Source organism: Lepidochelys olivacea (genome assembly GCF_965140295.1).
Source record: "Lepidochelys olivacea isolate rLepOli2 genome assembly, chromosome: 20".
Taxonomy (NCBI): Eukaryota; Metazoa; Chordata; order Testudines; family Cheloniidae; genus Lepidochelys; species Lepidochelys olivacea.
In genome coordinates this window covers 1,798,341-1,810,313 of record NC_140430.1, presented here as the reverse complement: position 1 = coordinate 1,810,313, position 11,973 = coordinate 1,798,341, and the positions used below count along the sequence as shown (strand labels likewise).

The window sequence follows — 11,973 nt, the reverse complement described above, 5'->3', positions numbered from 1 at the left end:
TACTGCCTGTAGGGCCCTCCTCTGAATCTAGCCTCTCGCCACCCCCCCAGCAGACACAGCATGGGCGAGCTCCCCCTCACCCATCGCCACCACCACACCTCATGCTGCCCTAAAGGGACAGGCAGGGAGCTTGGCCCCCCCCACAGTGGCTGCCAACCCAGGAGGTCTGCTAGGTCCAAGTGGGGTGAGGTTATTTTGGGATGGCACCACTTGCCCACTAGGCCTAAGAGCTGACAACTCACCTCAGACAGGGGCCCTTTGGTGGGCACTGCCTGAAGGGGTCAAACCTGAGGCCTCTCCCCCCTGCCCCTGGGTGGAGATACCAGACACTGGGACAAGGAGGCACAGACAAGAGGCAGACGCAGAGATTCCTTGTGATGATCTTTAGTGGCCAGTAAAGCAAGACAGGGCACGTTCAACACCAAGGCCGAGCGCTGGGCAACCCTCGTCGTCCAGGCAGATCAGGGAGCACCAAAGCAACTAGCCTGCACCTACTCAGAGTCTCCAGCGTGTCTCGTTCTGGCAGGGTGAGGGGTCCCTACCCCAGCCCCCTGGTTAAAGGCAGAGCTAGGGCAAGGGAGGTGGATCCGAGTCAGGCACGGCCTATGCCCAGAGCACAGACATGCGGGGCGGGCCGTGGGGTAAAGCATTTTGGGACTGTATATTTAGCAGCCGTCAGGCTCAGGAAGGTGCTGTGGGACTCACTCGTGGGAGCAGAATGGGAAAAGCACAGCAGGAGGTAGTGGGCTCAGGAATCGCTACTGAGATGGAAGAGCAGCACATTTCAGCAGCAGGAAACCTCGTTCCATGCATCTGTTCAAGTATTAGAGTGAGGGCCGAAAATTGGGAGAAGAAACTCTCCCGTAGCAGGACCTGAGAACTAAGAACGTGTCTAAAATCCCAGAGAGGCACGAGGGCTATCAGGCAGACAGGGATCCGTTCAAAAGGAGAACGGAGACTCAGTACCACAGCAGGGCTCCTTGGGGAAGGAATCACAATTGGGGACTGCACTGGACCTTCAGTAGTGCCGGTTGTGGCCCAGGATACTAAAGACACAAGGTGGATGAGCTAATCTGTTTTCTTGGACCAACTGCTGTTGTCTCTTTCACCCAGAGAAGCTGGTCCCGTAACGGGCATTAGCTCACCCACCTGGTCTCACTCGGCACGGTTGTGGAGCAGCGTGTGGCAGTTATCCCTTTCAGCGCTGGGATTTGGGGTCAAAGCAGAAATCAGAGCCAGGAGCCGGCAGCAGGCATCAATCAGTACTGGGTGGTGAACATGGCCTTAGCCCTGGGAAAGGGATCATGCCCAGCTGCTCCTCAGCAGCACAAAGGAGAGTCGACTCAGAGATTCAGCAGCAATGAGAAGAGTCAGTAGTGGGACGAGGAACTGCGTCAACATCAGCCATTTGTATTGGGACTTTACCTGGGGAGCAGGAGTCCAGGCTGAGCGCGCTGGGGCTAGAAATCCAGCCGTGGTGAGTAGTCCCTGCCATTGGTTTCTTCTGTCCTAAAACGCAGTTTCTGGACTGATCAGGGTCAGAATTTGGGGCCTGGCCGCACTCCGCCCTGGGAATGGGCACCGTGTCAGACAGCAGTAGCAGCCGTAAGAATTGCAATCAGACATTGGGATCACACTCGCAAACGGAGGCTCTGGTACAGCACTGACCCTAGTGCTCTGTCAGCACTGGGAAGAGCTGGCGGGAGGCACCACCCCTCCACAGTCCAGGGTCAAGAGCGGAACCAGGACAACGCCTCTCTGGCATCAGCTTCAGCATCACACCTCTTTGGTACCAAACTTGGTCAGGGCCTCTGCCTCGGGAGCGGGAATCGTGGTGGGATGGAGCAGCAGGCCCGGATCTGGGGACTGGTCTCAGCAGTCGCTCCAGGGACTGGGTAGTGGTCTTGAGGTTTGTATGGGCAGAGCCCAGGCAGTGGCCAGAGGGGGAGCCGGATGCTGCTGAGGGTGACCAGATGTCCCGATTTTATAGGGACAGTCCCAATTTGGGGGCTCTCTGTTATATAGGCTCCTATTACCCCCCACCCCTGTCCCGATTTTTTTACACTTGCTGTCAGGTCACCCTAATCCTGCTCTACCCCCTCAGAAGGGCTAGTCTGGGAAGGTCAGTTACCTCCCCAAAGCAGAGCTGGAGCAGAAAAGCAGCCAGGTCAGATCCAAGTGCCCAGGACAGGGGTGGGACAGAGGAAACAGCATGTGGTGAGAGGGGCAAAGGCGTGGGGGATCAGGAGGCAGGGCCCCCAGGCTCCTTTCCCTGCAGGAGCCCCTGCCCCTGGGCTGTGAGGGGGTATTGCTGTGCTCACCCCTCTGGGTGCACTGTGGGGGCAGGCAGGCTGGGAGGATGGGGCAGTGTGGCAGGGCTGTCAGAGGTATCAGTAGTAATAAGGCCAGTGTGGCTGGGAGCAGGTGGGGGGCTGCAGCAGGGGTCTCGCAGTGGCTTCTGCATGTCAGTTTCACGCCATCGCCTTGGTCCAGGGCAGAGGCCTGGTGTCGGGATCACTTGTCCAGCTCGCTTCTCTGCTCCTTCCTCGACTCAGTCACCACCTGCCGTGTGCGGGCAGGGGCAGGATGGAACAGACCGCAGGATTAGACCCCACCCCGCCATCCCCTCAGCCCCAGCGCCTGGCTACGTCCCCCGCCACCAAGGATCCTGGAGCCCTTCCGCCAGGCCCTGCCCCCAAAGCCCCCTGCCCCAGCACTATCCCCAGCAGAGAGGGGGAATCGATTAGCCCAAGAGAGGCAGAGCTAGGAACAGAACCCAGGAGTCCTAGGGATCCCTGCTGTAGCCACTACACCATGCTCCCCAATAGCTTTGTACAGAACCCAGGAGTCCTGGGTCCCATCCCCTGCTCCAATCACTAGCTCACTCCACCCTCAGCTGGTCATAGAACCCAGGAGTCCTGCCTCCCTGCTCTAACCACTAGACACTGCTACTTCTCCTTGCATGTGCTGGGATTTGAATGACAGCTGAACCCCCAGGGAACCTCTGCCCTGACCTCATCCCCCAACACCCCGATACCCTCGGCTTGGCACATTGCATCCTGACAGCTCCCCATCCTCCTCTCCTGACCGGGGCTTCCCCGCACTGAGGGGTGGAGACTCACCTCTCCATTCCGGGTCTCAATGGTTTTGATCAGAACCATTTTCCTGGTATGGCTCTCCATGGTCTGCTCCGGCTCGGGCACTGGGCAGGGGGGTGCAGGGCGGCCATGAGAGAGGAAGGGGCTGCAGCCACTGAACCCACTCCCCCAGAGTGAGGCCTCCAAGTCCTGGGCTGGGTGTGCACCAGGACAGCAGACTCTGGCCACAACTGGGGAAGATCCCGCAACGGACAGGTGCTGCCCCTAATGATACTGCTCAGCGACAGAGTTGTTTCCCAGGTTCCCCAGCGAGAGCAGCTGTATGCAGCTGACCCCACACAATTGGCAGAGGCCAGTGACACCCCAGACACCTGGGGAAGGATGCAGGGAGCCCCCAAAACACTGGCTGGGGAGGGGCAGAGATTCCTGGGGGAGGCAGGGACAGACACCCCCACGTGGCTGCTCACTTACCCGAAGTTTTCATGCTGAGGGAGGCCAGTGAGTGGATGGGGATCGTGATCCTGAGGGAGGGGTCAAAGAGCGCAATGAGTGGCAGAAGGCCCCTGCTTATCCTTCACCCCACCCAGCCCCCTTGGAGACGAAGGGGAACAGGAGAGCGTGGACAGCAGCCCCCTCCCTTGCAATACCCCACCCCTTGCGACAGAGGCACCCTCCTGGCATCCGGAGAGCCGTGCCGCCCCCCTCTCCCCGTGGCACTTGCCAGCCGGGCTATCCAGTGCCACGCCCACCTGTTCTCCTCGCCCTCCAGCAGCTTGCGGTAGGTGGCGATCTCGATGTCCAGCGCCATCTTGACATTGAGCAGGTCCTGGTACTCGCGCAGGTGCCGTGCCATCTCCTCCTTCAGGTGCTGGATCTCCTGCTCCAGCCGCCCCACCGTGTCCTGGTAACTGCCGACCTCCGCCCCATACTGGTCCTCCAGCTGCTGCATCTGGCGCAGCAGCGCCTCGTTCTGGCCACGGGCGGGAGGGCAGGCGTCGGACTCCTGGTCCAAAGGGGTCCGGTCTCTCCCCGCTCCCTCTACATCCCATCCGGAGGCAGCTGCTCCCCACCATTTGGGGCGGGGCGGGGGGGAGCTGTGCCGCAGAAAGCAAGCTGGACTGTGATTCCCAGTTCAAACACAGGGGATACAACCAGCTGCTGCAGGGAGCTCCACCAGGAGGCGCTCTTCCCTCAGAGCAGTGCTATGGGGCACTGGGGTCCCCCCACCCCTCCAAACAGTACTCACGGTTCCCTTCAGCCCGTCCACCTCGCAGGTCAGGCTCTGGATCTGCCTCCGGGACTCGTTCATCTCCTGCTTGGCCTGGCGCAGCGCCTCGTGGTTCCGGTTGGCTGCGTCCGACAGGTCGGCAAACTGAGAGGGAGGGAGGGAGTGTCGGGGAGGGGGTCTTAGGACCCCCCAAAATGCCACCCCAGCGAGGTGCAGGGGGAGCTTGCTGCAGGTGAGGTTGTTCCCCCCGCAGCAGGAGCAGCCGTGCCCCACATGTCCGCCCCCTCCGCCCCCGGCTCCCCCTGCGGGCACGGGCAGGCACAGAGAGCATATGGGGCACCTTCGCCCCGGGGGGCCACGACTGGGGCCAGTACCTTGGACTTGTACCACTCCTCGGCCTCCTGCAGGTTCTTCACCGCGATGCTCTCATACTGGGTGCGGATGTCGCGCAGCGCGGCCGTCAGGTCTGGCTTGACCGGCTCCATCTCCACCTGCACCTGCTGGCTGTGAACGCTCACCTGCATGTCACGCAGCTCCTGCACACGCCAGCCACACGCACAGACACGCCAGCCACACGCACAGACACGCCAGCCACACGCACAGGGACAAGAGAGACCATGAGACGCCCTGAAATCTGACGCATGTGGGGCCCCAGCTGCACCCAGAAGTTTGTGAGCCTAGTACTGGGGTCCCGTCTGTGCCACCGCCACCCCCCGCCCGCCCTTCACCCAGGTGCGCGGCAGCCTGGCGCAGGGTGGGGCTGTACTGCAGTTCTGCTCTTCACCACGAGATGGCGGAAAGGTACCTTGGCCACTGGCAAGCCCAGGGAACAGCTGGCTACTGCTGAGTCCCCCCCATCCCCTCCCACTCCCACACCTCCCTCCTTTGCCTCCCCTCTGTGCCCCCCACCTTCCCCCTACCTCCTCGTGCAGCTTCTTCAGGAACTCTATCTCGTCCATCAGCGACTCGATCTTGCGTTCCAGCTCCAGGCGGGAGAGGGTGGCATCGTCCACATCCTGTGGAGGGGGAGGCAGGGGGCCGAGTGCCAGGGACAGGCCCACCGTGGGGTGGGGGGGGGTCGCTGAGGGCAGTCCGGCCCACAGGTCCCCGCCCTCTCCCTGCACGGAGGGCATTTTTTGGAGGTGGCGGGGAGGGGGACTGTGTGTGTGTACACGCGCCCATATGGGGGTGTTTTTGCACATGTATTCCTGTACGCAAGTGCCTGTGTGACCGCTCGTGGGCCGTACGCATCTCCCCCAATGCAGGTGTGTACGTGGAGGCGCACAGGCCTGGGTGTGGGCGCGGAGCATGTGGACACCATCGCATGGGTGATGTTCCTGGGTGCACGCGCCCACAGGGCTTCACGACTTGTGGTGCGTGCATTGCACTGGGGCAGGTGTAGATCCAGTCACAACCCTCCACCCCATGCCTACAGTCCGTGGCAGCTCAGGGCTGCTAAGAGCAAGGCCAGGGCAGAGCTGGGCTCTGGATCACACAGATTTGCACACGCGGCCTGGACAGGGGGACGCCCGGCTCTCGGCTCCACGTGTCCCCTCAGTGCACGGGGCTGGCACGGTGTCATGTGAATGACAGCGAGAGCCCATCGATTCCAGGGCTTGCTGCATGGGAGCGTGTGAGCAGACACATGGGAACGTGCAGAAGTGTATGTGATCAGGTGCACAAGCACGTGAACAAGAGTGCAGGCACAAGTATGAGTGTGTGCAAGTGTGCATACAAGGGGGGGCAGGTGAACAGACTCCAGAGCCCCTCAGCCCACCCTCCCTCCCCAACACACACTCACCTTCCGGAACAGCACCAGGTTGTTCTCTGCATCCTCACGCCTGTGGATCTCCTCCTCCAGCCTGGGGGAGGGGGCACAGCAAGAGGGTCAGAGGCAGGCAGGACACACCCACACGCTGCTCCCTCCAGCCCCTGCCACGCCCACCCCCTCATGCCAGCACCCCCCATGCGCACGCTCCCTGAACACCCCGTGAGCCTCCCCCCACCACGTCCTCCCTCCCGGGATGCTACCTGCCCCTCACCCCTCGGGACTAACACTGCCAGCGATCAGAGGGGCCTCTCTGCCCCCACCGCTTCCTGGGATGGCTGAATTCAGTCCCCTGAAGTGCCCCAGCTCGGAGCCCCACCTGAGCAGAGCGGGGGGAGTGGGGCTCCGCATTGGTCCACCCCCACCCCCCCAAACCAGGGGTACGGGCCCTGCGGTATATTGGAGGAGGGTGGGGCAGTGCTGGGGAGGGAATCCTGCACTGTGAACAGCCCCCACCCCATCCTCTCCCCTGGAGGATAAAGACCCCCCCCATCACAGTGGGGCAGGGGATTTCCCAGCTGCAGAGGGCAGCGGGCAGCAGCTGTGAAGCCCCCCCCACCCCAGCTTCTCCAGCAGGGGGCCAGCAGCCCAGCCCTGCAGTCATCTGCAGGGACCATGTGGGTAGGGGGATGCCACACCCTGCAGCACCCCCCCACCCATGGGCCCAGAGGGGCAGCAGGGCCCCTCTCCCTCCCCTGCACCCATGGTGCCGTAGTTCCAGATGCAGCAGCTCAGTGCCCCACCCACTGCCGACTCCGCCTTGTGCTTGGGCTTGGGGGACGCTGCTCTGGGGGTGCCCAGACTGCAGACCTCCCCCCGCCCCAGGGGCTGCTGGGATATCCCCTCCCCCAAGGCAGACAGGGTCCCCTCCAGGCCATAGGCCCACACTATAAGGGAGGGGCCAGTCCCACCCAGGGGGGTTGGAACAATTTTTTGGGGGGGGGGGGGGAGGAGGGGCTGAGAGCCATTGAACTGAACTGTGAAGCCTGTATACAATGGAAACCACTTCAAGCCTGGGGGTGCAGCAGCCCCGCTATTTCCAGCACCTATGGCCCCACCCATCCCTGCCTCAGTTGCCCTCTAATCCTCCCAGCCCCTCCCTTCCCCCCAACCCCTCCTGCCCACCCACCACCCTTCCCCATTTCCCTTCTCCAGCCCCAGCTCTACCCCCAAACCTCACCCTGTGCCCCCCACAGCCCACTGGCCCTCAGAGCTGCTCTGCCTGCATGGGGGGGGGGGGCTGGGCTGCAGCTGGGTGGGGCCCAGAGTCTGCCCTGAACATCGGCCAAACAGAGCCAACGCTGCTGCACTTTCCACCCCACCCCGTGTGCCCCATGGCCCCTTCCCTGCACCCTCAAGCAATCCCCATGCCCCACACAACCTGTTTGTACCTCATCCCCCACATCCCCCCCAGCCTCACCCCCTCCACCCCAAACCATGCCCCCCTTTCCACTGCAGCCCTTCACCCCCCTGCACCCCTTTCTCATCAGCCAGCCAGCGAGCTCCCCCACCCTGGAAGAGTACAGGGGGAGGAGCTCAGCAGAAACCCCACCCTACACCCCATTACCCACTGCACTCAGCGCCCGGCACCCCCATCCCCTCCCCCCTCTGCTGACACAGCCCCCTAGATCCCTGCACCCCATTCACCTGTAACCCTTCCTCCATCACCCCCTCCCCATCCAGCCCCCTCCACCTCTTCTCTCCCATCTTCCTGTGCCCCATTCCCACCGACCCCTACAGCCTTCCCCTGTGCCCCCTTCCCATAACCCACCCCCAACTCCCCTGCACCCACTCCCCTGCCCCTCCCTACAGACCCTCCCCCGCCCCCACTCCCCCATAACCCACCCCCCACTCCCCTGCCCATCCCTACAGCCCTTCCCCTGCACCCCCCCATAACCCACCCCCCACTCCCCTGCCCATCCCTACAGCCCTTCCCCTGCACCCCCCCATAACCCACCCCCCACTCCCCCGCCCATCCCTACCCCTCTCCCCTGCACCCCCCCATAACCCACCCCCCACTCCCCTCCCCATCCCTACCCCTCTCCCCTGCACCCCCCCATAACCCACCCCCCACTCCCCTCCCCATCCCTACCCCTCTCCCCTGCACCCCCCCATAACCCACCCCCCACTCCCCTCCCCATCCCTACCCCTCTCCCCTGCACCCCCCCATAACCCACCCCCCACTCCCCTCCCCATCCCTACCGCCCCTCCCCCGCGCCCCCTCCCCATAACCCACCCCCCACTCCCCCGCGCCCCCTCCCCGCACTCCGGCCCCCTCACCTCTGCTTGAGCGCGGCCAGGTCCTCGGCCAGGTTGTCCCGCTCCACCTGAGCGCGGTCCCGCTCCTGGCCCAGCTGCTCCAGCTGGCGCCGCAGGTCGCGCAGCTCGCCCTGGCACAGGTCGGCGGCGCGCGCGGGCTCGCGGGCCTGCGCCTGGCCCAGCTGGGCGCGCAGCGCCGCGTTGTGCGCCTCCAGGGCGCGCACCCTCTCGATGAAGCTGGCGAAGCGGTCGTTGAGCTCCTGCAGCGCCGCCTTCTCGCTGCCGCGCGTGGCCAGGAACTCGCGGTTCAGCGCCTCGGCCAGCGCCCAGTCCAGCCGCGCGGCGCCCGGGGCCAGGCGGGCCGGCTGCGCGGCGCGCAACGAGCCGCGCGCCCACTGCGCGGAGCGCGCAGGGCCCGGCGCGCCCAGCAGGCGCGCGGCGGAGGAGCCCGAGCCCGGCGAGAGCAGCGGCGGCGGCGGCGGCCCGAAGACGCGGCGGTACGAGGTGGCCCGGGCGCTCATGGCTGCTGCGCGGCGGCCCCGATCCGGATCCTGGCCCGGCCTCGCGGCTGGCGATGGAAAGAGCCGCCGGCTCCGGGCTGCTGCTTTATAGCGCGGGGGGGGGGGGTAGGCTCCGCCCCCCCCCGGCCGCCGGCCAGAGCCCCGGGAGCCCAGCCCCCCCCCCCGAGTCCCCCCTCCCAGGACACGGTGGGTGGGGGGGTGTCAGCTATTGGATCCCGGGGCGGAGAAGTGGGGCTGGCGGAGGAGCTGGGTGAGTTTTGCTGCGGGGCGCAGGGACCTCCCGGAGGGGCTGGCTACCCCCCTTCCCCCTCTAACCACCGCGCCCCACGGACCTGCACATAGAACCCAGGAGTCCTGGCACCCACCATCCCCCCTCTGACCACCGCGCCCCACGGACCTGCACACAGAACCCAGGAGTCCTGGCACCCACCACCCCCCCCTCCCTAACCACCGCGCCCCACTGCCCCACGGACCTGCATATAGAACCCAGGAGTCCTGGCACCCACCATCCCCCCCCCTCCCTAACCACTGCGCCCCACGGACCTGCACATAGAACCCAGGAGTCCTGGCACCCACCACCCCCCCCTCCCTAACCACCGCGCCCCACTGCCCCACGGACCTGCACATAGAACCCAGGAGTCCTGGCACCCACCATCCCCCCCCTCCCTAACCACCGCGCCCCACTGCCCCACGGACCTGCACATAGAACCCAGGAGTCCTGGCACCCACCATCCCCCCTCTAACCACCGCGCCCCACGGACCTGCACACAGAACCCAGGAGTCCTGGCACCCACCATCCCCCCCTCTAACCACCGCGCCCCACTGCCCCACGGACCTGCACATAGAACCCAGGAGTCCTGGCACCCACCATCCCCCCTCTGACCACCGCGCCCCACGGACCTGCATATAGAACCCAGGAGTCCTGGCACCCACCATCCCCCCCCCTCCCTAACCACCACGCCCCACGGACCTGCACATAGAACCCAGGAGTCCTGGCACCCACCACCCCCCCCCAACCACCGCGCCCCACTGCCCCACGGACCTGCACATAGAACCCAGGAGTCCTGGCACCCACCACCCCCCCTCCCTAACCACCGCGCCCCACTGCCCCACAGACCTGCACATAGAACCCAGGAGTCCTGGCACCCACCATCCCCCCTCTAACCACCGCGCCCCACTGCCCCACGGACCTGCACATAGAACCCAGGAGTCCTGGCACCCACCATCCCCCCTCTGACCACCGCGCCCCACGGACCTGCACATAGAACCCAGGAGTCCTGGCACCCACCACCCCCCCTTTGACCACCGCGCCCCACTGCCCCACGGACCTGCACATAGAACCCAGGAGTCCTGGCACCCACCATCCCCCCCGTCCCTAACCACCGTGCCCCACTTCCCTCCCAGAGCTGGCAACAGAAGCCAGGGCTCTTAGCACCCCCCCCCCCCCAGCCACTAGACCCCGCTCCACTTCCAGAGCGAGCGGGGGGGGGGGGGAGAGAACCCAGCGGTCCTGCCCCCCTCTCCCCAGCTACAGCAGAGAGCAGCCCGGCATCAGTGGTGTTTAAACTCCCTGCATGACTGGCAGGGTGTTGGCTCCTTCCCCTGGGGGTGGGTCCGTGTCCAGGAGCCAGGCTGGGGGGTCTCATGCTGGGGTCACACACACAGGGCCAGAGCTGGCTGAGGACAGCACAACGTGGATGGAGCCTGGGGGTGCCCTGGGGGGCTTTGGTGAACGGGAACCCCCGCCCCCGGGTCAGGACTTCAGTGCTGTTACTGCCTTGCCCAGCCCAGCCAGACGCCTCCCCAGCGGCAGGGGCAGCTGGGTGGGTCCAGTCCCCGCAGAGCTGGGCTCACGCCTCCAGCTCGCTTGCACACGCATCCCCCCACCTCCGCCCTCTCTGTTTGTGAGCCCCCCTGCAGCTGCCGCCGCAGCCCCCGGTGGGTCTCCTCCCGTGGGGCGGGGCAGGGGGGGCTGTTGTTTGGGGAGCAGGCGGCCCTGCCCCAGACAAGATACAGCCTGGCGCTGCCAACCTGCCCTGCCTCAGCCAGCCGTCTCCGTCTGAGCCAGGCCCATCGCTGACAGCCAGACCCTCTCACATGCCAGGGAGCCGGGGGGGCTGGGCAGGGATCTGCCCCCTCTTCCGCACCCAACCAGAGGGCACTGGGCAGAGCCACGCCCTGCAGCCCCAGAGCAGGACATGGCGTCTCTCACCTGTACTGTGACCCCTGGAGGGGGCGCAGCTCCAGCTCTCAGATGCTTGTGTCCGGGGGGCTGCTGCTGGTCGAACAGCAACCCCCCCACCCCTCCACGCACACAGGCTGCAGAGGGGTTGAGCAGCTCCAGGCCCCGTTCCGGATACAGCGGGACTCTTCCCTCTCCAGCCATGCAGTGCCTCCAGGATCAAGCAAAGCGGGGAGCTGAAGCTGTGGTGACCCTCCAACCCCCCCCAACTCCGCCTGTGGCCAACGAGTGGGAGTGGAGGCTGCAAACATCCCCCCCCCGCATGCCATAAACCCCCCGTCAGCTCCCTCTGCTGCACCCCCTCCCATCTGGGGCAGGGGCAGAGCGGGGTGGCTGCGAAGTGCTGGGGAGGTGGATGTGGAGCAGCTGGGCCCGCCTGGCTCCGGGCTGTTGGGGGTAATGCAGCTGGATCCGCCTGATGGATCCTTCCCCTGCAGAGAGCTCCCAGCCCAGCCCACAGAGCCAGCCTGAAACAGCCCTGTCCCCCTACCGCCTCCCGCTACCCACTGGCTCTCCCACCCCCCAGACGCCTCCGGCCTCACCGTTCCACCAGTCAATGACCCACCCAGCCAGCCCCACTGCAGGGCCCAGGCCTCCCCAGACACCCAGCCAGCCCCACTGCAGGGCCCAGGCCTCCCCAGACACCCAGCCAGCCCCACTGCAGGGTGCAGCCTCTGCTCAGCCCTGTGTGGCGGGAGAGGGGACTTTGTCCTTGGCTGGGGCCCATCCACACCTCGCTTGCCTCAAGCTCCTTAGGGGATGAGGTGCAGTCCTGACTGAGGACCAAATTCTGGCCC

At 65.3% G+C, this 11,973-nt stretch overlaps 1 protein-coding gene across 1 annotated transcript; it reads right to left on the bottom strand.

Annotated features, from left to right (window-relative positions):
• Positions 1-368: 368 nt before the first annotated feature.
• PRPH (peripherin) lies at positions 369-8,993 on the bottom strand. The gene is made up of 9 exons (XM_084610589.1): positions 8,435-8,993; positions 6,128-6,188; positions 5,247-5,342; positions 4,701-4,862; positions 4,345-4,470; positions 3,848-4,068; positions 3,570-3,619; positions 3,123-3,202; positions 369-2,562 (listed from the first exon to the last, which is right to left on the bottom strand). Exons 1-9 carry the CDS (start codon positions 8,932-8,934, stop codon positions 2,515-2,517), a joined length of 1,344 nt encoding a protein of 447 aa, XP_084466715.1. The 5' UTR covers positions 8,935-8,993; the 3' UTR covers positions 369-2,514.
• Between the last annotated feature and the right edge of the window lie 2,980 nt (positions 8,994-11,973).

Coding starts and splice junctions, on each gene's coding strand:
- PRPH (XM_084610589.1), bottom strand. CDS start 8,934: ATGAGCGCCCGGGCCACCTCGTACCGCCGCGTCTTCGGGCCGCCGCCG. Junction 3,203..3,569: donor CCTCAGCATGAAAACTTCGG/GTAAGTGAGCAG, acceptor CCCCCTGCCCAG/TGCCCGAGCCGGAGCAGACC. Junction 2,563..3,122: donor TTGAGACCCGGAATGGAGAG/GTGAGTCTCCAC, acceptor CGCACACGGCAG/GTGGTGACTGAGTCGAGGAA.